This window comes from Sinocyclocheilus rhinocerous, unplaced genomic scaffold (genome assembly GCF_001515625.1).
Source record: "Sinocyclocheilus rhinocerous isolate Xijiao unplaced genomic scaffold, SAMN03320098_v1.1 scaffold1065, whole genome shotgun sequence".
Taxonomy (NCBI): Eukaryota; Metazoa; Chordata; class Actinopteri; order Cypriniformes; family Cyprinidae; genus Sinocyclocheilus; species Sinocyclocheilus rhinocerous.
In genome coordinates, this window is record NW_015628720.1 from 868,504 (window position 1) to 894,655 (window position 26,152).

Sequence of the window (26,152 nt, forward strand, 5' to 3'; positions counted from 1 at the left end):
TAGTCAAGAAGGAGTAAAAAAAAGTCAGGGTGGATATTATTTCCTGTTCATTTGTCTCACTGGAAATGAATTGTTAGATAAGAGGATACAGTATTCTGCTTAGTATGAACTGTTGCATACTGACCAGAGTATTCCATGGCCAAGAAATTAGCAGTAACACTTCAGTATAGGGACCGATTCTCACTATTAACTACTTGATTATTAGCATGCTTCTTATTAATATATTGGCTGTTTATTAGTGCTTACAAAGCACATATTCTGCATGAGCAGAATATGTGCTTACATATTCTACTTAACAACTATCTTACTAACTATTAATAAGCAGCTAATTAGGAGCTTATTGAGGCAAAATCTTAGTTAATGGTTTGTTAATGGCGAGAATTGGACCTTAAAATAAAGTGTGACCAAATTAGCATACCATCCACAGTACACATACTGCATACTACCAAAGTCCCTTTAAGACAAGTGACGTCACTCGGCGGCCATCTTTGAAACGCTTCTCGGGCATGCAAGTGCAGCTCCTATCTCTTTGAATGGGGAAACATGAAATTCTCCAAAACTGTTCACTAAACTTACAATTAAATTTCACATTTGAAATCACTGAAGAAATCTGACAACAACAGTGTCATAAATGTTGTTTCTTTTGCTCAAATAGCATTATAAAAAGCCTATCTTTTGGGCTAGAGCAGCCAGTGCGCATGCGCAGTCCTAAGCGCACATCTCAGAACGCTGACTGTTTCTATAGCAACCGGGACTTCTAACGGCAGCTGCAGTGATGCGCTGACATTACCGATTAGCGATTGGCTCTTTAATTCACAAGGCGGGGCTTCCTACGATTGAGCGGCCATATTGAGAGTTGCATTTTTCCCCATACAAAACTATACGAGTGACACGTCTTGGGTATTCTATAGTCTTTGATACTACATCTACTGCTTCTTCTGCCTGGCTGTGTTCCAAATGGAATACTGGTGTACTGTTTACCGTATACTTAACAGTACTGCTTTTTCACAAATAGTATTTAAAGCAGTATAATGCTACAATATTGTCATTGGACATATCTTGAAAAATAGCAATATTAATTATTTTCTGTGTAAAAAATCTGTGTACAAAAACCAACTTGAGTGTCAGATTAAGTAAATAGTCAAGAAGGAGTGAAAAAAAATTATGGTGGATATTCCTTCCAGTTCATTTACCTCAATGGAAATTAATGGTCAAGTATAGTAGGGATATAGTATTCTGTTCAGTATGAACTGTTGCATGCTTTATCAAATAACAACTATGGTATTCCATGGCTAAAAACTTAGCATACCATCCACCGTACAAATAATGCATAAGTACTGCATAAAAACTAAAAGTAACATGCTAGTATGCTATTCAAAACATAACTCTACTTATGAACGCTACGCACGGGAAGCTCTTCTCCTTATAATAATGCCCAGCAACTCACTGCACTTCAGAACGTGTCTATGCATGCGTACTAAGTGATTCACCATTGCATTTCGCAAAAGCGAGAAAAAAAAACAGCATTGAAATCACACCTCTCACAGCTGCGAGGGTGCAGTGGATTCCCAGGGCTCAAACACATCAATATAAACCCCGCTCTTATATTTCTCAAATAAAATTAAGTCATCTGGTATTCATAAGCCTTAAAAATTCTGTTTTATCTCCTGGTCCGCTGACATAAACAAGCGGGTGGTGCTACACAGGGTCTTCAATTGCAGGACACACGTTTCCTCCAGAACGCCTCGATGCCTATGGAGCCCACCTATGGTGGGATGCCGCCCAGATTGAGTTTGTGTTTTCTTAATGTCTGTTTTTTGATGCACACAAACTCGTGTTGCATTATCCACACAGGAGCCGTGAGCGGCAACATGCGTATGCCGTAACGACCGCGCGCCAAGGTGGGCGCTACATACATACGTGCGTACGTTCAGACCGCATTGATTTTCTGAGCTAATACCTCTACAGAGTGATCCACAGGCAGATGGATGCACTACAAAGATATGCAAATGCTACGCTCAATATATCGACAGGCGGAGATCTTTCTCAGACGTCCCACTGTACCAGGCAGAGCAGTCTAAAGAGAAACGTAAACAGATAAGTAGCTGTTAATGGACTGGCTCTGGCTCACACAAACATTGAACAAACCTTGCTGGTCCTCTACACGTCCACGCTCAAACTTTTCCTGGTAGGAAGCAGAGCGTGTTGGTTGATGCGTAGCATCCACCTTAATAAAGAACATTTGCATGGAATATGAAAAGCAGTGAGTGTATTGTGTTTTCACAATAGGGAAATGTAATATAATGACAACTGAATTGTGTTTTTTTTTTCACTGTTTGTGGATTAGCACTGTGTTCACATTCAAACATGAATTTCCATATCAAATATGACCGATCAAGTCGAATATAACATTTAAAGCCATTACAAATGCAATCGTTCAGTGTGTGTGCAAACACTCCACCTGGTAATTAAATGGAGTTTGTGGCCAGTGCCGTTCATGAGGAGAGATGAGCTATGAACAGAAGAGCTGTGACAGTTTGAGGTTATATGATTTTTTATGCCCCTTTTTACCAAATGAAAAATCAATACCTTTTTTTCCGGGTTATACATATTCAGAGCGCCGTCGAGCCCCTGCCCTTAATGGGAGGGGGGTATCTGCTCGGCTGTCACAACTGTACCATCACATTTTCCGAGCCACTGGTGAATATATCAGACTGTATGTGATTGCCCTTCTTGACTTTCCTCCTCCTTTTCCTCTTGTCTCAAAATAACAGAAAGCAGTGTAGTATGAGAGAAAGATGAAGAGGGAAAAGGTATGTTATGTTAGAACGAGAGCAGTAGGCCAGTAGTGTGCGCTGTGGCCGTTGAGGAACGCTCTGACAGCTCGTCCTCTCCTTTGTGCAGCAAAATGTCTCCAGGCGCAAGAGAGCAACGTCCACACGGCCCTTTCAACCTCACAGAGTGCAGGGCAGAAAAAAGCACAGCGCACTACTCTGCTATTAATGTGTTTTGTGTTTGAGAGACCACTGTCAAACACTGCCTAATGGCTCCTGCTTGTGTTTGTGTGCACAAATGTCCCCACAAGGATATTAAAACCTGAAATCGCATACACTGTGGAGACCAAAGATCCCTGTGGTGTTATCATTTGAAGACCTGACTGGAATATGATATTGCCACAATAGTTTTATTTATTAATGTTTTGATTGTATTTTATCAATCTAAATATTTATAATTGGTTAAAATTTGGATTTTTTAAAATCTTTATAAATCAGACTTAAAATGGTCACGAAAAAAAAAATCAAAAGTCATAAAAATTTATATTTTTTAATATGGTAACACTTTACAGTAAGGTCTGATTAGTTAATGTTAGTTAATGCATTAATTAACAATGAGCAGTACATTTGTTACAGTATTTCTTATTTATCTTTGTTAACATTAGAAAATACAAACATGACTGTTCATTGTTAGCTCATGTCCGTTAAATAATACTAACAGATCAAACTTTTGATTTTAATAATGTAGTAAATGTTGAAATTAAAATTAAATAAGATTAATACATGCTTTAGAAGTTGTTTTGTCATTGTTAGTTAACTAATGTTAATGAATGGAAACTGTTTATTATATTATATTATATTATATTATAAAGCAATAGGTAAGTTATTTTGAGTGAATTGTTGATTGTGAGTCTGAATCTAAATTATTTTTTTTAAAGTTCTTAACTAGCCATAAACCATGACAAAATGAACCCTATAAAAATGCATAGAGATTAGTATTAGATTGGTGTTCAACTGACACATGTACATAGACAAGCAATTAAAAAAATAGCTTGGACAAAATGCAGAGGTGTGTCCTGTGCGAACAGCCCCTAACGGTAAACCTGCCTTCTGTTTATTTACATATTTCACTGTAATTTTGTGCGAGCGGTGTGATGTGTGTCACTTTCAAGTCATTTCCTCATGATGACAGGCACAGATCAGACACTATTGGAAATGTCATGCTTGTGATGCGATGTCACATCAGGTATTGAAACGAAATGATGTCTGTTTAGAAGAGGAGGATTTGACAGTGCCAGTGTAAATTCGATTTCCCCTGATTAGCCGTCTCCTTCCGCCGCAGACCGTGTCAGTAGGTGAGCCGTCCACCGAAATGGCCAGTGATTTTGAAAGGTTTGGGGGATCAAATTAAGTGTTGCACAGAGGGCGTGTGGGGTCGACTCGGAGGGTGTATGGAGAGTCGGGTGCGAGACGGAGAAAGACGGGGGAGGGGTGGCACAAAGCTCTTGTTCTAAGGCAGTGTGAGCTTTTCCTTCTGTTTGTGATCAACTTTGCTGTTTAAAGTTTGCTAGCTGTTAGCTAGCCCACCCTCCTCCTCTTCCTCCTCCTGCGCCTCCCCCTCTGGCGCACAGCCCCATGGAGACACAAAGTATCCATTCACATTTAGATTTGGGGGTCACGACAGGGCCAGTGCTGAGCGAACGCCATGGCTTCTGGAAGGCAGGTCAGGAATCTAGCACATAACTCAACCCCGCTCCGATACAGAGCCACGACCCTTAAAACCAAAGAGGTACTTAGCTTTTCTTTTTTCGTGCTGGAGGTGAGTGTGTGTATGTTTGAGAGTGTGTGAGAGCGATAAAGACGAGCTTGTCCTGGTGTTTTGGGGTGTGCGTGAGAGGGAGGGTGTTGCTGTTGTTTGGGAGTGTGGTCACCATGTGCACTATGTCGGTCTCGCTGACGTTTGCCTGACTCACGCTCTGTGTTTATGGTGACGGAGGGGTTTACCCAGCGTGCATTGTTTTGAGTGGGTTTTGCTTCAAAAGCAGTTTTGGGGAATAGCTTAAATATTTTGTTAGGAAATTGTTTTATGATTATATGGTTATGTTTTCCCACAGCAAAATAATGTAGTAGAGTAATGAAGTGGCTGTGACTGGAAGGTATTTTTGAGTGTTTACTTGGAGTTTATTCTTGATTCTGATTGGTTGACAGACATTCCAAGGTGTTGATTAGTTTTCTATAACTTAACAACGATAAATAGCTTTTAGTCTTGACCGCTTTACAGTTTCACATTCGCTCCGCAACTATCTTTTTGATCTAGGAATTTTATTTGCAATTATTGGTTCTACGAAGAACCTTTTAACATCTACGGAACCTTTACATTGGACCAAAGTTTCCTTATAGTGGAGATTTTTTTCAGATTATTAAATGTTCTTCACACTAAGAAAAAAAAATTGAAAGTTCTTTGAGGAACCAAAAATGGTTCTTTCATGGCACTGCTGCAAAACCCCCTTTTTGGAATCATTATTTTTCAAAGTGTAGTAAACTTGTCTTGAAATGTTTTAAACACGATTCTTCAGAAGTGAATCAAATCGAGAGCATTTAAAGATAAAAACCTGAAAAATATAGACCTTGCATAGACATACATGTGGTAGCTGTGGTTTAAGCAGATTTGATTCTGGACCGCCACGTTGATGTGCTTTTAATTTTTTTTTAATTCAGCGGTCAATCATCAATTATTCCTCACACATTATAGTGCATTTGGTGGACAGAGGCAGGAGGGTTTTTGCCTATCCAGTGATGGTGTCTACAGATTACGGCTGTTCTGGGATGGAGGCAGTGTTTTTTTGTGTGTTGTGGTTTAGAGTGGGGTCCTGTTTTGGGTGGGAGGGGCACGGACGAGGCCGGAGAAGTTCTGATATGAGGAGCGGACAAAGCGTGAAAGCCCCCAGCATGGAGTCTATGTCCCATTGTCCCGCCGAACCCTTCTGTCACTTTCATTTTACACCGTGCGCTCCGAAGTCAGGACAGCTTTGATATAGGGAAGGGGTGCAGGAGCGGATGGCGGGTGGCCAGAGGGGGATCTCGCAGAAAAAGAAAAAAAAAACAGGACAAGCAAGGGAGAGAGAGATAGAGTCCGTGAGGTGTGAAATAAGATTGCTTTTTTTATCCAACAGTGCAGTGTTAAAGACAAGGAAGCTGTCTGTTGTGGGGCAAAATGAGGGGGAGAAGGAGGTAGGTAGGGGAAAAAAGAAGAGGGGGAAGTATGGCCCCACAGATTTACAGTGATGTGCGTTGTGACACCTGGTTAAAATGATAACCAGTGCTTCGGTAATCCTAATGAGAGTAATGAGAAAGAGCAGCCGCTCACAGAGAGACCGACTCACACTGCTCCACTGCGCTCTGGCTGGAGGAAGGGTGAGGCGAGGCAGGCCAGAGCCAATGCTAAACCTACAGAGGATCCCAAGAGCTTCTCAGGTACGGTTCCTCAACGTGTTTTCGAGAGCGCCAGGCTGATTTCTGTCGAGCTAGATGCTCGGTTTGTGTTATGAACGTGTACGGCGGCCCTTCGGTCTGGGTAGGAGAGGCTGGATGGAGCAGTGGTTACCATGTATTATTTATTTGGCAGTTTGTGCCTGTCAGTATGATTAGTATGTGTGTAATCACCGTTCTTCTGGGGAAACGGGGGAAGGCAGCTCGGCCTCATCTGAAGGTAATCGCGCAGTCTTCTGAGTCTCATCGCTTGGCGCGGACTTCCTGTCTAGCATCTGCTTTTGTCATCTCCACATATTTCCCAGTCCGCGTTCTGTATATATTTGTCTGTGCCTTTCTAACCTCTCTCTGCCTTCATCTGCTCTGTGTGTGTCTTGCCAATTTCTCTTCCTTGCTTGTATAGGGTGACACCTATAGGTCAGTCTGAGATACTGCACCCTGTGTGTGCCGGAACGTTTCATCTGCAGTTCTCTTACACATTATCATGCGGCTTCCGTACCAAATTTTCTGTATCCACGTCTGGCTTTGTTGAAATGTTGTGGGATTGTGTTTCCTCCGAGAACAGACGTGCTTTGTAATTTCAGGCGCTGCGGTGGGTTTATTCGGTTGGCGTGATTAGATTAAGGCAAAAGTTTAATATCACTGTACGAGGACGGGTTAATGAGGACTATTAATTAGAAAGTCTAACCTTCAGGGTATTGTCCTTTACATTTTTAGGATTTGGGTTAGCAAATGGCCTCTCGCCATTGCTGCGAGTGCTTCCTCTTAATCTATTTCCAGGCCAGATCTATGACTACATTTGGGTGGGTTCTTTCATTTGCAGCCTACTCTAAGGCCACTTGTGACCTTTCATTAATTATGGCTGGCCCGGGTTTAATCATTGTGTACTGCGGTGGTGGCGGAGATGAGGAATAGGCACATTCATTTGCCTCTTAGACACACGGCCATGGGTGGAATTAAATGTCTACCTATCTGCATACCACTGGAGGGGGGAGGGTGTACAGTCGAGGAGCAAGATGTTGATGAGAAAAGGGTGAGAGATGATTTCGGGGTGGCAGCTGTTGCGTGAAGCGACTCTCCATTAAGAGAAGGAAGTGTGCTAGAGCAGGAATTAGACACACTGGCGGCTCTTCCCGAGGTGTAAAATCTACCTGGGGATTATTTTGTAATCTGGCTGCTTCTGACTCTATATCATATAGTAATTCCCAGCCTGGCAAAGGTGGATTTATCTAGACGGCAGTGCATGTTGCTTTCATTTTTTTCTTTTGCCTTTCCAGCCTATTTCTCAGCCCAACGCTGTTGGGTAATGTTGGGTTATGGAGAACGGAAATTGCTCGTTGCCTGGGAAACATAACAGAAACAGGCACATTTGTGAAAGAATGAAATGTTGTATATATAGCCGGTTATTCCATTTTTACGTGCCGTCATTTAAACACAGAATCAGTGTGGGCCCTGGGTAATATGGCCTAAGTGCATAATCCATACTGCGATCAAGCGCTAGGTGCTTCATCTACACTGAACACAGGTGCAAATGCAAAAAGCACTGAGCAAATCACAGGTTTTTTTTGCTTTGCGAAGCTTTTGTGGTTGTTTTTAGAAAAAAGAATAAGGCTGAGATGAAATTAACAACAGTTCTGTTTATCTACCTCCTCGTTCAAACCTGCACTCCTGTTATTATTGAATAATTTGCCTGTTTTTGCATTTGTTCATCTGACGTGTTATTGCCGTTATGCTGAAAAACAACTCTTGTAAATTAGCGCATGTAGTTTTATAACCTTGCAGTGTACGGAAGACTCTGTATACCAGTGTGTTCTTGTGTAATTACTTTCTCCCAGAATGCCACAGCGGAAACCACAGCGATTGTAGGCTTTGGCAAACGGTCTGACCCAGTCGTGTTTCCTCTCGGTGCATCAATAATTCAAACAGTGCAACAAAATGCAGAATTACACATGGCAATCCACACAAGACCATCAGATGTAAATGGCTTTAACTGCTCTAGATACACACACACACACAAATGGTTTCTTGTAGCACATTAAGTCAAGGAGATGGAAATGTTTAGAGATGTTGATGTATTACTCACAGCGAGAGAGTTATGGCGGAGGCGTTTATTAAATACGCCGCTCCATGTTCATGCAGAGACCAAAAAAGCGTTTTTGAAGAATGATGGATTGAGGTTGTAGTTGAACAGTTCTAGAAACCGAACACTGATGAGAATAAACTTTAATGGATTGCGGGGCGGCTTTTGGAAGCGGCTGGTCCGGATTCAAGTCGCGTCCCAGGCGGGCTTCTAAAGTGACTGGAACGTTATTGGAAAATAAAAGCTGTTTTAAGTTAAGGGTTCGAATATTGTCGTGGAATAGCGATCTTTGGGCGTGGAGATGAATATTTGAACAGGATATTGCAGCGGCCGTTGTTGTCCTGTCGATACGTCAATAATCCACCTGATAGAGTGCAGGGGGAGGCATTTTCAAAAGAACATTTAAGTACATTTGCTGAGAATTAGCTGACTTGTGTAATAACTGATAAGGCTTATTGACTGCCACGGACTTTACTGTTGCAAAATCAATGTTTGTGTGTGCTAGCCATGGTACTTTTAAACAAGCTCAGCCCAGGAAAGGGGGTGCTCAGGGGGCACGAGGTGGGAATAAAAAGGATTGATGCCCATTTTATTTTCTGTTTTTCAGGATCTTCTCTCTGTTACTTACACATGGCATTATTGGAGATCCATTGTTGGGGGTTCGCTGCCTTTAAATGGCCTAATATATTGAGCAGGGGGCTTTTAAGGGATTTCTGCATTTGACTTGGCAAAATAAAATGAATAGCGAGCTGAGTTTTTTTTTTTTTGCTTTGCATTACCTTGGGTTTTAAAAATTAACTTAGCCCGATATTGGTGAGCAGGCCCGGCAGCAAACTGCAGCAAGGGACTGTAATTATGAACGTTGGGAGAGGTACTAGAGAGAGCGACGTGCAGAAACTCTCCTCTCTCTTGAAACTCGCACAATTATTTTTCCTGTCTGCATGCTCGGAGCCGCTGTGGAAAATGTGTGTATGTCTCTACCACATGTGTGCGGTTTGCTGTAGTTTTATGTTCATATTAAACAGAGGAAGCCATAAAGATATTTGTGTCATGGTCCTGCATTAATGAAGAATTATAACTGTGGAGTCGAGGCTCATTTTAAAAGAAATCTCTATAAAATGATGCCATCAAAAATATAAGACATTATTAAAATAATCATGTGCTTAATAGGATAAAATGTGTAATTTGGTAATTTGCAAATGCATTTTGAAGACACAAATATATTATTACAGAAAAATGCAAGTGTGTGTGTGTATATATGTATAATAGTGTGTAAGGATATAAGTATATAGAAAATTGTATAAATATATGAGCGTATTTGATTTCTATATTATAGAAAAAGATAATATGCTCATATGTGTTTATAAAGTTTTCTATATATATATAAAATATAATAGCAACAAATATATTTATATATTTATATATATATATATATATATTTTTTTTGAGAAGCAGCTTTGTCTTGTAACCTTGTAAATGCTTGTCAGAGAATGAAATTGTTGTGCGCTCCTATAGAAAAAAAACGCTGCCGTCCCTTTAAGTGCTTCCACCAATTCTGATGGAGTGCTGATTTACATATCCCATCCTCTCCTCCCCCTTCAGGAGAGCTGAGTGAGGATGTGGAGGCTGCCAGTGAGACCACCACAGATCAGGAGGACCAAACCAAAGACAGAGAGTGTGGGGGGGAGAGGGAGCTCACCAAAGGAACAGGTAAGCCCTATCTTTCAATTCACTATACAAGGGGTCCAATATAACAGGGGACTGTTAGATTTTAGGGGTTTCTTTTACACATAGACACTGAGAAACCTTTATATTCCACAGCTTTAGTGTTGTGGCTTATTAAATAAGGTGAAGGTTTACCACAAATATGTCAGTGCACTTTTAAGAAGCTCAAATATTTCCAAGAATCAAGCTTAATTTAATATGTTCCGTTTCTCACCCCTGAGGATTTAGTTGGAATTCCCAGGAAAAATTATCCCTGATTACGGCGAATCTGGTCAAGTGACAAAAACACAAGTCAGGGCCTGCTTACAGAGTTACAGCGCGGCCATGTGTCTAAACACATGTGACCGTGTTCTCTGCCTCACACACACCTCTGAAGAATGCTATCAGATAGGAGTATTTTGCAGGCAGGGACGGGGGGCGGTTGTGGCAGGTGCAGGTGTCGGGTTTCATAGAGAGGTGTGGTTTAAGAGGAGGGGGGTTGCTCGGGGTGTTGGAGTGGATTGGAGTGCAGAGGAGAGAGAGGCCTGTGGAGGTGTAAGTGGAGATCAGTGGTGCGTTGCTGTGGCGCTGATGTGTTCGGAAAGCTGCGAGGGCCTGCAGCACGTGCTGCGTTACGAGCTGGTGTGTGCATGCGCTTGTGTGTGAGAGAGTCAACTGGCCTATTGTTTGTTACTACAGTCATATGTACCTGTGCATGATATGTACCATTTTAAAATGGCATAACTCTTCCCATTAGGTCTCATTAGTTAATGTTAACTAAAATTAGTTAATGCACTAACTAAAATTAACAATAAGTAATACATTAATTACAGTATTTATCAATCTTTATGTTAGTTATTAAAAAATGCAGGTGTTTATTGTTGGTTCACATCAGCTCAGGTCTCTTAAACAATTAAATGATTAACATATAATTAATACATGTTTTAGAATGATTTTTCATTGTTAGTTCACTAATACTAACGTAGTTAACTAATGTTAACAAATTAAACCGTATTGTAACGTGTAACCAAAAAAGGAATACTAATGATAAAATATGAATATGAAAAATCTTATGTAATTTAATTCAAATTGAACTGTGTTCTTTCAAACCCCAATCAAGACTACCTCTAATGTGTTTTGCTGAAATCAAAGATTTCTTACAACATAGTTACAAACCCATAAATGAAATAAAGTGCAGAGGGTGATCATTTTGAAAACAAAATGTTTTAAAAAATTGTAAAGGAACAAAAAATAAAATATATATTTTTAATAAATGTTAATAAATAAATAATTTTAAGAAATTAATAAGAAATATTCATGATTATTATCATGCATTCTCAGTCATTTTTAAGGAAGCAAAATTACCATAATAATAATGTGTTTATAATAATAATAGATTTGTTTGGATGCCAGATTTAGAAGAATATATGTACTACCTGGTTGATTTTTTTTTCTATTTTATTTTTTAGGTGACTTTAATAATAATATTAGTAAATGATATCTAGTGTAATATGGTTTAATAGGAAAGCACTTATAGTTTGGTCACAATGAAGGTATACTTACCGGTGGTGCTGGCTGTATAAAACAAAAAACCGTTGGGAAACACATCAGTACTTATGCATGCGTGTGTGGTTTGGACCTTGAGCATTAGTCATGTCCTTCGACAGGTGCGCGCCGGTCTGAATGTTCGGTGTCCATTCTTGCTCGCCATCTCGCATTTGAAGTTCCATTCACGTGGAGTTCAACTGGTGCCAGTGTATGGAAGCCGTTTGATTGCAAGGAGGAAGCAGTCAGCGCATGCACCTGTCTGGAACAAGTGTTTTCACTCCAGCTGTGCCTCACAGGCGACAGGATGCAACTTTATATCTTCATGATAGCAATTTTAGTCTTTTGCATGTTCCACATTTTATTATTATTATCATTATTTTTTAAATCCCGAAACTACAGCAAAAAAAAAAGTTCATTGGAGCATTTGAAGGCAAATCTTTTAAAAAGTCTTTTGATTTTTTTTCAACTTTCATTTTAAATGAGGCTGAGTTGTTTGTGCACTTTGAGCGAGTGCCACTCGGCTTTGATGGGGAGAAATAATGATATGCATCGCTTGCCTGAAAATGGCTAAAAGTATATTTTAACACATCAAAATAAAGCACTTTAAAAAGCATTAAAATGAGCTGCTTGATTAATAATTCAGCCGTTACCTGTGGTGCCGAAGAAGACGACTCTGCGCATTAGGAGTCCTGCGTCTTTTTCTGAAAGGCATGCGATTCCATACAAGAATATTCAATTCCTTTCCTCCCCCTGTCAGTTGCTAATCACCAAATAAGTGTGTTTCTGTGTTTTCACAAAGGAAAGATGTGCTTGCATATGAAAAATTTACAGGCTTCCCAGCAGCTTATTAGGAACGCTTAGTTAAAAATAGCGTGCATTAGGAAGCCAGGTCTAGGGTGCTGTTTGATGTCTGAGGAGAGGTGGAGAGGGGAGGAAGGAGTGACGGGGGTGGAAGAGTGAAACCTGGCGGTGTTGTGATCTAAGATACTGGTGCTGCTTTAATGGAAGCTCTTTTATATTCTTTTTCTAATCGTGTTTAGAACTAGCTTTCATGACTGACAGAGAGCAGCGTGAGACGAGAGGCTTTCTGAACTCTGCCTGGGAAACGCTGGAATGCTTTTAGTAAACAGAGGCGCTCTTGTTTTGGCTGGAGATTGTCTGAGAATGCATCAACGGTGAGCCGCTGGACTCCTCTGGCTAACCTGTTATTTCAAGGCACGCATCCGAGCGGATTTGAGTCACCCTGTCTGCTCTGGCTGTTATTAGGGCCTGTCATTAGTGTTGTTGAAGTTTTTCCCTCTCATCCTAGTCATGCGAACACAGAGTGTTGAAACATGCTTTACAGATGACTCTCGAGTTGAGCGTGTTAGTACCAAGCCGTAGTCAAGCCGTGGCCGATCTGATGGGTCTCTTTTGAACAAGTCATTTAGGGAATGATTTAGGCATGTCAACACATACGGACACCTTTTTCAAGGTTACCTTGATTAGGTTAGTATAAGCCTTCCAGAAGTATATGAAATATAAAGCTCAGCCTCCATCCATTGGGTTAACATTAGTGCAATGGGGTGATCGGGCGTTGCTAAAGAAAGAGGGCTACAGTAGATGTGTGGCAGAAAATAAGGATAGAGTGCATAACGGATGGACTGAGAATGTGTAAGATATGTGCCAATGTGGAGCGGGATTGTTAATTCACTTAAGGACTGGAGGAGCAACCACAATATGATTTGAGATGTTTAACATAAATATAGGGGGAGGGGGCGGTTTACAGGCAGGGGGGTCTGCGGTCCTCGGCAGGTTTATGATTGATTCCTTTCAACCCCCAACTTTCAAATTACTGGGGTTATAGCGAGGGAGGGAGAATAATCTGATGCAGGTCAGACACTATCTGACACGGCCAGCAGCAGCTTTCCAAATTGGTTCCATCTCTTTTGCCTTATATATTTACTTAAATATATGAATGTCAGTGATTGGATGCACAGGGGATGGTGTGTGTATGTGTGTGTGTGTGTGTGTGACACTGACAGGAGAGACAGCATTGAGAAGGACAGCAAAATAATTGTCCTCCGACTGCAAGGTGAACATTAGCACCCCCTGGATGCAGAGTAAGTGTATTACAAGCGGATCTGTTTCCATCTCCAGCGTTATTTCATGGCCTTGATGTCCATCAATAGATTTTACAGGAGTTGATGTGAATAGGCAAGAGCTCTAGCCGCGGTGTGTTATAATCGTAGTAAATGCAACCGTAGCTGTCAGGCTTGTCAGGCTTTATCGCTGAAGAAATGGTACATATACGGATGAAAAATGTCATGATTTTTATGATGCCATATTCATTGCATCATCCTGAGGGTGTTTTAAGATGAATTTACTGGGTAGTGAAACAATCTGAAAAGCATGTCACTGAAGTTCTTCCTAACACCCTCTCTCTGAAACGAAGCATCGATCAGAGCCGTTTTAAAAGCACAGGCGCGTTTGCATATTCATATCGTGTCCTTTAAAAGCTTGTCATCCCTTAAATTAAAATTATTTTTGTCTTGCGGACTAATAGGCTATAAATTGTCCTTGTTTGTGAGCCAGCACTCACAGAGACCTGTGTTTATGAGTTTTACTCCCTGTATTCTAACTGGCATGCCGTCCTGAGAGAGAGAGAGAGTTGCATGTATGTGTGTCAGTGCGTGTATGTCCTCTAAAGGTGATTGCAGCGTTAGCTCCCGCCTAGCCATCGGAAGATTAATAACACATCCACTAATTGATATCTCCTTTTAATTTCTTCATTTTAAATTTGTCTTTGTAGCAGTCACGCCTGTGGGGTTACATGGGCACTTCCTTTGCAGAGCCGTGGAGGTGGTCCTCTCATTTAATAGTGGGTTATACACCAAGGGAACTGTTATATGATAAGCCGCAATATGGAGTGGCGTTGGTGTTAGGCTTTGGTTGTAATTTTCTTTATTTGAAATTAATTGATGCAGAGTAATTACCTGAGAAATATGAGGTGAAATGGAATATAGCCTTTTGTTGCTCAGGGCACTGACGCGGCCTGCAGATTAAAAAGAGGAGGGATGAAAGGGGGGAGGGAATGAGCAGAAAAAGATAATATTCAGTTATTGTTAGCCATGTTAAAAGTGAATGACTTATAACACTGGGGAGTTGGACCGCTCCTTCGTATTAATGGTTAAATAGCAGAGGGACTGGGAGGAGAACTGTCATGAGGAGCGGAGAGAGAATGTCTGGGGACAAAAACAGGACAGACGAGAGAACGATGGAATAGGTTTGACCTCCTGAAAAGAGAAGCATGGGATGCTGTTGTCCATGCTTCTTAACTAGCCTAACCAGCTAGTTACCCTGAAGGACCATGCTTGTTGATCACCTTTGGACCAAACTGATCTAACCACCATATGTTGATGCTTGTGTTGCAAAGTGGTGAGGTGGGCTGGATAAGGTAAAGACTAATTGACCACTTGGCGTTTCCAATGCCTTCTTGGGAGCACATCTCCAGAATTCTTAGGTTTTTGCAAATGCACATGCTGCACTCCATATGCCAGGAGAAATCATTTTTCTGCTCCTTCCCTGTCCGCCCACTTTCAGTGTCCAGTTAGTCTCGTAGGAGATGACTTCCCAAGGACACCTGGGTAATGATATGATGGCAGATGTGCTTACATTTGTGGACATTTTCAGTGGCGCAGGACTTGTTGCGTTACTGCTGCCATGCTTGTGTCAGTCATATACTTCTGCGGTGCCTCCCTTCGCTAGAAGTGCTTCACATCTCTGATTTAGAGGCTTAGCACTCAGCACTGACAGCCTTCTCTGGCTGGCTGAGAAATACTTCTCAGCTTCAGGGGTTGAGAGAAGGTGCCAAAGTCCAATTCACTTATGGGACACTCCAGAACAAAGACCTCCTGCTTACGGAAAAGGCCCATGAATAAATAATCACCTAATTGACTTTTAAGACTTTTTTCACTGCTTCTGTTGAATGTTGGGGCGTTGTCGCTGTCTCTGTGGGTTTTGCTGCAAGCACGGTCTACTGCTGAATGGTAGAATTGAGGTCAGATGTACAGATACTGCATTAGGATGGTTTTGAAAAAAGGCACAGGGGGCGAGAATTGCACACAGGCAGGCTGAAATAGTTCCCACTCCTGCCTGTTAAAAACCGCGTGGCTTTAAAAACAAGAAAATACCTCCAGAAAAAAATGTTAGAGTAACACTGTGTTTCTGGGAGAGAAAATCACATTTAGACACGTACTGAATATCAGTTATGTTATAAATACACATTAGGTTGATATTTTGCAATTTTGAGATTATTTGTGTGGGCTAATATTTGGCTATTTAAATACTATTTATGATTATTTTGAAATTCGTATGTTAAACTGTTTTAAACTCTATGCTTTGTTTAAGGTCGTCACCCAGGTGCTTTGTCTCCATTTTAAGCACTGCCCCCTAAATGTATATCAACTACAATGTATCACTGCTTTAGTTAGTCTTATGATTGTAGATCTAAGACAGATTCTTAAATTTGTAATCCCACAGAATGTATGCATGTATATGATTTTGTCTTCATCTCCTTTCACATTTTGTCAAATTTTATTAAATACATATTACCCTGCTCTTAAGATTTGGCCTTCAAAAACCCATATTGGTCTACCACTAGTACACACAGTGAACATACCAGAGCCTGAGAGATAGAGAGACCCCAGCCATCAGGTTCTGGTCATGGTCTCTAATAATGGATCTGACCTGCTCATATGTTGAGGCATGTTCCTGCGGCCGCCCAACCGTGCCGAACACACACGCATTGCACATGCCAACAGTCCCTTTTCTTTGCCTGTTTATTGGTCTCCATTTTGTTCAAGCGTGCTCTGTGATGATGTTTTTCCCCTGCTTTCTCCCTCCGTCTCTTGACAACAGAAAACAGGATACGGTAGCTGGGCTTTAGTCACGGGGGTTTGGTGGCAGAAGTGGGTTTTTGGGGCTTTTTTAAAGCAAACAATTGATCAGATTTATGGAGTCCTAACAGGGCGTGACGAGGTGCGGCTGTGCCCAGAGGCAGCGGGCCACCCTCCCCTCCACACGTGCTGCAGGCCTCCGGCAGGCAGCTGCTCCCCTGACCTCATGTTATTCACTTGCAATTGCCTATTAGACAGAATTTACAATGAAAAAATGTACAAGTAATACTCAAATAGTGTACTTATCCCTTTTTCAATCATACTTGGAGTCACAGGCAATTGTTTTGTTGGTTTATTTACATGTATTTAGCTTAAAAGCATTTAGCATAAAAGCATTAGCTAAACCGTTCTGTGTTTTAAACCACTTTGCCTACTTTTCTCTCTATCCTGCACTCCCTAACAAAAATGTACCATGGTAACCACCAAAATACCACAGCTACTGCAGTTTTTGTTAAACGTAGAGCTTGCCTTTTAAATAGCATTAGCAGTTTGTGTTTGATGAGAGTGGTGGCTAATACCATGTTTGCACTAATTGTATTGTAGTAAAAATAACTACAGCTGTTTTTGGTGGAACATTTTGGTTACCAAGTATATTGATCCAGGAACCTTCAAGGCACCTGAAAAGGGGTTTCCTGAAAAAAATAAAGAAATAAATTGGGCAAGCAGATGATAGATGGGCTAAGAAGAGTCAAGGGACTGCCACAGAGACAGCCAGGAGCAGTGCAGTAAGAAGGAAGTGGATGGAGAGTAGAGGTTAATGGCAACGAATGGGAGGTTCCTTTGTTTAACATTTCCTTTGTTTATTGGTGGATGTGTCTAATGGGATTGGCCATGACTGGACCTAATAGGGCAGCACTGGCTGATTGGGGGAGTCTCTGGGAGCCACAGCAGGCAGCGTTCCCCAAAGTAAGGCCCCCCACTGAAGCCAGCGCTCAGCTGCCCTGCCCTGATTGGACCTGACACTTTAATGTCTGCCCAAGGAACATGGTCAGCCCGGCTTAAACTGACCCCCACAATCCCCTGCTCTCAATTTGCCCTTTCTGAACTGGACAAATCATGCCAAATTTAACTCTTTATAGCCTCGTTATGGGCTGGTGAGAGAGAGTGTCTTAAGTTTCACTGTGAATTCTTTCCCCTAGCAGCGTGAACAGTGTGTTCTCTCGACCCCTCTCTGGCTTAGAGTGGATTTAGTTTCTATACGAGTTGATTATTTTTACCATGTGCTCTGATATTGCTCTGTATTGCCACCTCTAGTTTGCTTTCTTCAACTTTATTGTTTTATCCATGCATTCTAGTTAGCTAGCTTGAGATGTGGTATTCAAGGTTTTTTTTTTTTTAGAAATGAATGAGCCACGCCAATAGCAATAGATTCAATATTAGCAACCGACTTACATATTTTGCTAGTTTGCGAAGAATCTTTTCTTAAAAACTATAGCAAAATGTAACAAGAAACTTGTGCAAAACTATAAGATTTGCTGAAAACCAAAATAACTAGGGAGTGTAATTTCGTATTCCAATAAGAAGTGCAAATAAGCAAGGAAAAAGAATCGAAATAGGAACCAGAACAGAACTCTTTCTTCTTGATACATTTTGAAGCCGCCTGTGGTATATTTGACTCTTTTCAAGTTGGGCGAATCCCTTTGCTGAAGCCACACTTCAAATGGCTTCATCTGAGAGAGCATGCATCCTAAAGCTGCTCACCGTGGCAAACTAATGTTTTGATTAGATGTCTGTGCCAGTGTCTGATGTCCTAAACATCCAACATAGGGAAAGACAAGCTGTCAAAGCATGGCGCACTGCCTCTTCTAAGTGCCATGGGAGGAGCGGTTAAAAGACTACATTGGTTTGGAGGGGGAGCAGCCTGCCTTAGCAATCCGCCGGCCTGGCTGTTACCTGTTCAATGCCTATATATCACAGTTTAGAAAGGCATGCTACTCACTTCCTTACAGAGAAGTGACTGCAGTTTCTTAATTGTACCGTGAGTGTGGCAACATCAGTACTAAAAACTGCTCTAATACTGCATCCATTTTTTTTTTTTACATGTAATCGACATTGTAAGTGAAGATATGACAGCATATGGCATGGTGATATGACACCAGATTTTAACCACATGAACGCTAATGCTCAGCATTTGTTTACCTCACTTTTACCGAAATAGAGAAAGCTGCAGAAATATATTTAATTCCCATTACTACACATGCACTATTGTACTGTAGACTCCAGTTCCTGTATTCCCACACTGCTGTAGCTATCAAGAACATAAAAAAGTGCATGAACACAAATATCTTGAAAAAACTTTTTTTCAGATTTTCACATGTTCCTTGAGTATCATCAAACCAAAGGCAAAGAACTATGCTTTGTTTCAACATTAGCAAGTTAATTTATTACCACATTTTCATTTTAGTCTGCTTTTACTAGTAAGCTCAGCATAGCAGGCTTCATAAAAGCCATTTTAACTGTGATACATTTTTTTTCATTGTGTAGTACTGCATCATTATACGGCACAAAACTGCAGTTTTACTGCGTTTAATTTTTGTAAAGGCTGGCTTATTGATTGATTGCATGCCCTGACTGCCAAATCGGTGCTGTGTTTTGACAAGTATGCTTCTTTTTGTGTCTATGACAGCATCCAACCAATCGGAGAGGGATCAGACGGATTCCCCGGTCCCCTCCAAGCGGCCTTCTTCAAGGTCCGAGGCAGCAGAAAGCCCCCTCTCGTCGAAACGACCCAGGACCACTGAGAAGAGCAGTGGAGAGCAGGTATGGAGGAAAATCTACAGCCTCTGTGAAACATTTAGAATTATCTCTGTCTGTTTTTGTGAAGTAGATTCAGATAGACCTTAACTAATCCCCAGGCATGTAGGTCTCATTAACTGTACCCATTAATTAACAAAATATCCAAGGATGTTGTTTTCAGCCCTTTTTAATATAGAGTAGTAGAATGTAGCTGGCCTTTTTAAATTATGCATGCAGTTTTTTTCTAAAAATATTATATTTCTCCATCTTTTCTGCTGCTCTTGCAGTGCTAATTGTGCAAAAGGTGAAAAATCAATATGATATTTGACAGATGAGATCCCTTTGAAGTGTCTACCTCTCAGAGTAGCCCACTGCTCACTGCATGGGAGATAGACAAGCCTTGCTTTGCCCTTGATTTTACCACTCTTCTCAAATAAGTTCTTTTTCTACCTTCTCGTTATTGTATAGATGTACCAGTGCCCCTACTGCAAGTTCAGCAACACAGATCTGAACCGGCTCAGAATGCACGTGATGACGCAGCACTCAGTGCAGCCCATGTTCCGCTGCCCGCTGTGCCAGGACATGCTCAACAACAAGGTTCACCTGCAGTTCCATCTCACTCACCTCCACAGCGTGGCACCAGACTGCGTCGACAAGCTAATTGCCACAGTAAGTTACCGCAGAAGAGTATTTAGGGGGCTATCACAGTAGACTTCGCCTTCCATTTCATATGCATGCATTTGTTTCCTTTAATGAATGTCCAAGGCATTCAACCAAGTTTATTTTACTTCCACAGTCAGAAGAACCTTACAAAATATTTCCCATTCAGTCTCTAGTGGATGGATATTTATTAAGCCCAGTTAATTTCTCTCTGCGATCTTTTGTTTTTCATGTGAGACCTCACTGCCATTCTGTTGTGTGGTGCGAAGGCCATATGCTTTTTATGCACGCAAAAGCAGCATGGCCTTACTGCCATGTTCAGTAGTAATCATCATGTCAGACATTAACCTCACAAATGACTCACAGTTTCTTGCTCACTCTGCCTTTGTGGACCGAAGGTTGTTTCCTTCTGTCTAATTTGTCATTTTAAGGCTTTATTAAAATCGCCAAAGGAAACTGTTCATTGTTATATGGCCCTTGGGAATCATGTATATTCAAAATGAGTTGTGCAAGGCAAACGCATGAACATGTCTGGGAGTAACACTGGTTAGGTATTATTATGGTCAATATAATTTCCCTGTTTTATTACAACGTTACATTCCCAAAAGTTTTTTTTTGCTCATTTTTACCTCAGGGGACTTAATGGAGATCTCAGTTATTTTTCAAATGTTTGAGTTTCTAGTGAAAAATGTCACTTTTGATCGCAGACATCATCTTGGCAGATCAGAACACATTTTGTGACACTGTCGAGATCTCTGAAACTCTAGAAGAGACGCATTACTAGGGTCTTCTCAGGAAAAAATTCTGCGAACCAGTAGACTTACGCAAGCCTTAGTTTGCTCTCTATTTAATTTCAGAGCTGATTAGAAGAAACAGTTGGTTTGTAGAAAGTAGATGAATATTGTAATTATTAACTTTAGAAGAAATGTTCTCGGTTTAGTGGAAAAATTTGAAAAGCCTCTTGTGATTACCAAGGCCATTTGTATTCCAGGCACTCACTAGAAGCAGTAATACTTACATCATCCCTTTACATTATTTCCACCTCTCTAGTCCCAGAGCGCTCAGGCCTCCAGAAGCCTAGTCTGCCTGGTCCCTCAGAGAATACTCACCTTATTCCATTTCAGCTTCTGCTGAGACTACCCTGCTTTCATGGGGTTTTTTTTTTCACTGAATTTTAGCAGTGAAATAATTACGTGTAAGTTTGCCTGTGGTGTTTGAATTGCTTGCTTGGCCAATCACTCTGAATTCTGTGAAGGCATCTCCACTCCCCCAGCCCGAAAGCAAATGGTGAACACATTAGTAGAGGCCAGACAGCAATATTTTTTCTTTTATAGAGGTAATAACACACCGAGCGCTGTACAAGTGCGGTGCATGATAGAAACTGTGCTAATACAATGCACATTAAAACCAGCACCTTTTTTACAACTAACGAGAGATGGAGAGGTACTCTATCCTGTTCCTTGTGTCAGGCAGACAAGCTTAATGAATTCTGAATCAGGTGACTTTTATTTCTTGCAAACATTGCATAAAGATGCACTCTCTTCCACTCACCCTACCTCCTCCTTCTTCCTCTTCTCTCGCTCCCTCACTCTATGTCTAATGTTCTGTCTGTCTAAGATAGGGGTAATGAAAATAATTGTGCTTCATTAATTCTGAGCCTGGCTAGATGATAGCCATTTGGAACTATGTTTGCCAATTAGACGGTCCAAATTAAAAGTGACCTTGGGATACTCTCAGCACTCGGCGCTCTTTGCCTAATGATGCAGTTGTCTAGAAACAGTCCACTTTGTAATGTTAATCACATGTATTTTTTGTTTCTGAAATTCTCCATACTGGTCACAATCATTTAACACTTTTCGTTAGGAAGAGAGTGGGTGAGGGAGGAAGCTAAAAAGCAGAAAAAAGGGCTAAATTTTGCCCAGTGTGATTTTGATTGCAGTAACCAGATGTTTATGGACGGCTCTGGTTCACTGACTATTTCTCAGTGTTTCAGGCTCAAAGACGTGGGGTTGCGTGGCACTCTGTATTTGATGGCACTGAGTTAAAGCTGCTGGCTGTGATTAGGTTTTAAATCCACTATAAAACAGCTCCATCTCTCAGATCTCAGAAGACCAGTCAAACAGCCATGTAATGATACTATGTTTGCTTAGGTCTCTGACAGGAAAATAGTCGTTTTTGGTTAACATAACCTTAATAACTTGACTAATTTTATAAGGTATGTTAAGTTTGAAGGAAGTTATGTAATCTACAGTTCAGTTTTTGTTTAAAAAAATAATGACGTAATGCTGATGTCTTGTGTAAGAAAAATAGAATTGGGTTGTCTCATGGGGAGGAAAAAGAGGCACAGAGTTTGCAAAGGGCACAATCAAGGGATGAAAAAATGATACATGCAGAGAGAGAGAGAGAGAGAGAGAGAGAAGGGGGATATATTTGTGGGATTGGGGTATTGAAATGCATGATGAGTGAGGTTGATTGTTCAGTTTGGGGAGTTAATTGAAGGAAGGTGAAGCACACAGTGGCTCATCTCCCAACCCTTTCTAATCTCAATCACTGATTATTGTTAAATAGGATCCTGTTAATGAATCTGTTTTTTATTATTATTCTGAGAAAGAGAGAGATGGTGAGAGAGTGAGAGCCATGCAAGGCAAGAAGGGAGGTTGCTGTCATTCACACTTGATTAACTTCAACCTTTGAAGTGCCAAGTAAACCTTGGTGCACCTTTATCACAACAATATTCATTGCTACTTTTAATTTTCTAATTAAATTGACTGAAAAACATGCTGCTTGCCATCTACCTACATTTAAATGTATCTACATTTTTTATTAATGACTTTGTTTCAAGTAATAATTTGCATAATTGTTTAGATTAAAATATTCTGGTTTGCTGGAAAACATATTAATGAGCGCTGTATGTTAAATTAAGAGTGCTGATCATTATCCAGAAATTGACAGTTGTTGCATTACCCAGAATTCCAGGCTGAATGATGGCATTTGACCATTGCACCATGCTTTTCTATTGGAATGAAAAGCACATTTTATGAGGTGGAAGACTTATTTAATTAGGCTCTCTAATAAGCTTTTCAACTGGCCAAGGAAGACCACTCAGCCCATCACACTAATTGGCTGCAGCAGCAGAACTATCGCAGAGCATGACAAAACACCATTAGTGATCAAAGTGCAAATTCCATGGATGGCAAATTAAGTCGCCTGTGTGAAAGAGGGGGACAGTAAATGTGTTTGTGTCCAGTTCAAATAATATGATTATCTTGTCAAATTATTTTTATGTTTATAGCACATCTCTCACTTGTACCACCTCATATGAATCTTTTTCTTTTACAAATTTTTGTTTACAATGAAGGATTACTGCATATGATGCAGAAATTTTGTCTGTTTTGAATGTGTAACTTTGAATGTGTAAGTTTGCCTTGTCCTTTACGTTAATTTGAGATGTTCTATGTTTCTTATGAAGAGTCTATTGTTTAAGGCCTATAATTAACCTGAGGTGGAAGACTTATTTAATTAGGCTCTCTAATAAGCTTTTCAACTGGCCAAGGTAGACCACTCAGCCCATCACACTAATTGGCTGCAGCAGCAGAACTATCGCAGAGCATGACAAAACACCATTAGTGATCAAAGTGCAAATTCCATGGATGGCAAATTAAGTCGCCTGTGTGAAAGAGGGGGACAGTAAATGTGTTTGTGTCCAGTTCAAATAATATGATTATCTTGTCAAATTATTTTTATGTTTATAGCACATCTCTCACTTGTACCACCTCATATGAATCTTTTTCTTTTACAAATTTTTGTTTACAATGAAGGATTACTGCATATGATGCAGAAATTTTGTCTGTTTTGAATGTGTAACTTTGAATGTGTAAGTTTGCCTTGTCCTTTACGTTAATTTGAGATGTTCTATGTTTCTTATGAAGAGTCTATTGTTTAAGGCCTATAATTAACCTAACAACTACTATGTTTTTCTTTTTCCAGGTGGCAGCATCAGAAGTACTGCCAGCAAGCATGTTCATACCAGTCCCTGGACCAGAGATAGATACTCAAACCGCACCTCAGTCTATGGTCAATTCAAACTCTGATGACATTAAGAAACAAGCAGGTTAGAATGTTACGCAATTGAGGACAAAACACACAAATATGTTTATGTTTTCAGAATTTTAATGTGTGTTATTTTTCTGATTGCAGAGGTGGCAGATGTTGAGCCTGAAAAAGGAGTTTGTCTGGCCTCAGACACTGCTGAAGCTCGCAAGTCTCCTCTTGAGGAACAGCAGCCTGCAAGAGATGATTCCACCGGTTTCCTTTGCTGGAAAAAGGGCTGTAACAAAGTCTTTAAATCCTCCAATGCCCTTCAGATGCACTTCAATGAGGTCCACAATAAAAGGCCCCAACTGCCTGTCTCTGATCGTCATGTCTACAAATATCGCTGCAACCAGTGTAGTTTGGCATTTAAGACAATAGAGAAACTTCAGCTGCATTCCCAATACCATGTAATCAGAGCAGCCACAATGTGCTGTTTATGCCAGCGCAGCTTCAGGACCCTACAGGCACTTAAGAAGCATCTGGAGACCAGTCACCTGGAGTTGAGTGAAGCTGACATCCAGCAGCTCTATGGAGGTTTACTGATGAATGGAGACCTAATGATTATGGGTGATCCCTCACTTGGAGAGGACCAGGGAGTTCTTATTGATGATGAGAAAGAGGGAGACGAAAGTGACCCAGAGGAAAAGCAAAGCCCAACTGGCAGTGACTCTGGATCTTTGCAAGAAGATTCTGGATCTGAACCCAAACGAGCCCTGCCATTTAGGAAAGGCCCCAACTTTACTATGGAGAAGTTTCTAGATCCGTCCCGTCCTTTCAAGTGTACAGTCTGCAAAGAGTCATTTACCCAAAAGAATATTCTTCTTGTACACTACAACTCTGTGTCTCACTTACACAAAGTCAAAAGGGCTCTACAGGAATCCACCACCGGTCAGCCAGAGCCTACCAGCAGCCCTGATAATAAACCCTTCAAGTGCAGCACTTGCAATGTAGCATACAGCCAGAGCTCTACACTGGAGATTCATATGCGCTCTGTTCTTCATCAAACCAAGGCCAGGGCAGCAAAGCTTGAAGCAGCTGGCGGCACTTCTAGTGCTGTTAGCAGTAGTGGCCCAAGCGGAAGCACTTCCAATAGCACTTCAACCCCAAGCCCTATTCCAGCCACTAACTCAACTACCAGCTCCAGCAAGAGCAGCAGCTCTCCAGCTGGAGCTCAGACAGCACAGAGCATCATGGGAGGTAATCATCTGTCAAGTCATTCTCACAATGTTGAGAATTTGGGTAATTCAGCCTGTCATCCCTCTCCTTCTGAGAATCATGAAGTGAAAAAGAAGAAATTTGCAGATATGCTATCCTCGAGGGGTCATCAGCAGCAGCTCCAGCAACAGCAGCAGCAGTTGGCCCAGGCTCAAGCACAGGCACAGGCTCAGCTCCAACAAGAGTTCCAACAGGCTGCTCTCCTTCAGTCCCAGCTTTTTAACCCTCTTCTCCAGCACTTCCCTATGACAACAGACGCTCTTCTCCCTCTTCAGCAACAGCAGCTGCTCTTTCCGTTTTACATTCCTGGGGCAGAATTTCAACTGAATCCAGAAATGAACCTGAGCAGCTCTTCATTGAACTTCAGTGGATCTGCTGCTTCACTGTTGGAAGAACAGAACAACTCTGCCCAGCAGAGCTGCTTACAACAACAGCTTATGCACCACCACCAACTTCAGCTACAGCACCAATCTCATTCCCACTCCCAAGGATCGAGCCAAATGGCTTTACTTCAGCAGAGTGCCCTTTCTCATCCTGTAGACAAAAAGCCAAAACCATCTCCTCACACTGAGAAAGAAAGAGAGCTGCCAAAGGATAAAGAAATTAGTGATAAAGCGGAGGATCATGTTCCAAAAGATATGTCAGACAAGTCCAAAGAAAAGAAAGATCCTCCTCAAGCTGTTGTAAATGTGAACCATGACTCTGGGTTTCCTCCTCCAAGGATTGCCTCAGATGCCCGAGGGAATGCCACCAAAGCCCTGCTGGAGAATTTTGGCTTCGAGTTAGTAATTCAGTTCAATGAGAACAAGCAAAAAGCACAAAGAAAGCCAACAGGATCTCTGTCAGGATGCAGTGGGCCAGCTGGTATCACCAGAGTAGTTGACCCTATTGAAGGATTAGAGAAACTGGAGTGTGAG

At 41.2% G+C, this 26,152-nt stretch overlaps 1 protein-coding gene across 1 annotated transcript in view; it reads left to right on the plus strand.

Annotated features, from left to right (window-relative positions):
- LOC107738341 (zinc finger homeobox protein 3-like) overlaps positions 1-26,152 on the plus strand; it is a 235,323-nt gene that overhangs the window by 201,739 nt on the left and 7,432 nt on the right. Inside the window, exons 8-12 of the mRNA XM_016550084.1 lie at positions 9,946-10,053; positions 19,159-19,292; positions 19,737-19,937; positions 23,916-24,039; positions 24,126-25,035. Coding sequence (XP_016405570.1) covers positions 9,946-10,053; positions 19,159-19,292; positions 19,737-19,937; positions 23,916-24,039; positions 24,126-25,035 — 1,477 coding nt within the window. The remainder of the gene's footprint in view (positions 1-9,945; positions 10,054-19,158; positions 19,293-19,736; positions 19,938-23,915; positions 24,040-24,125; positions 25,036-26,152) is intronic.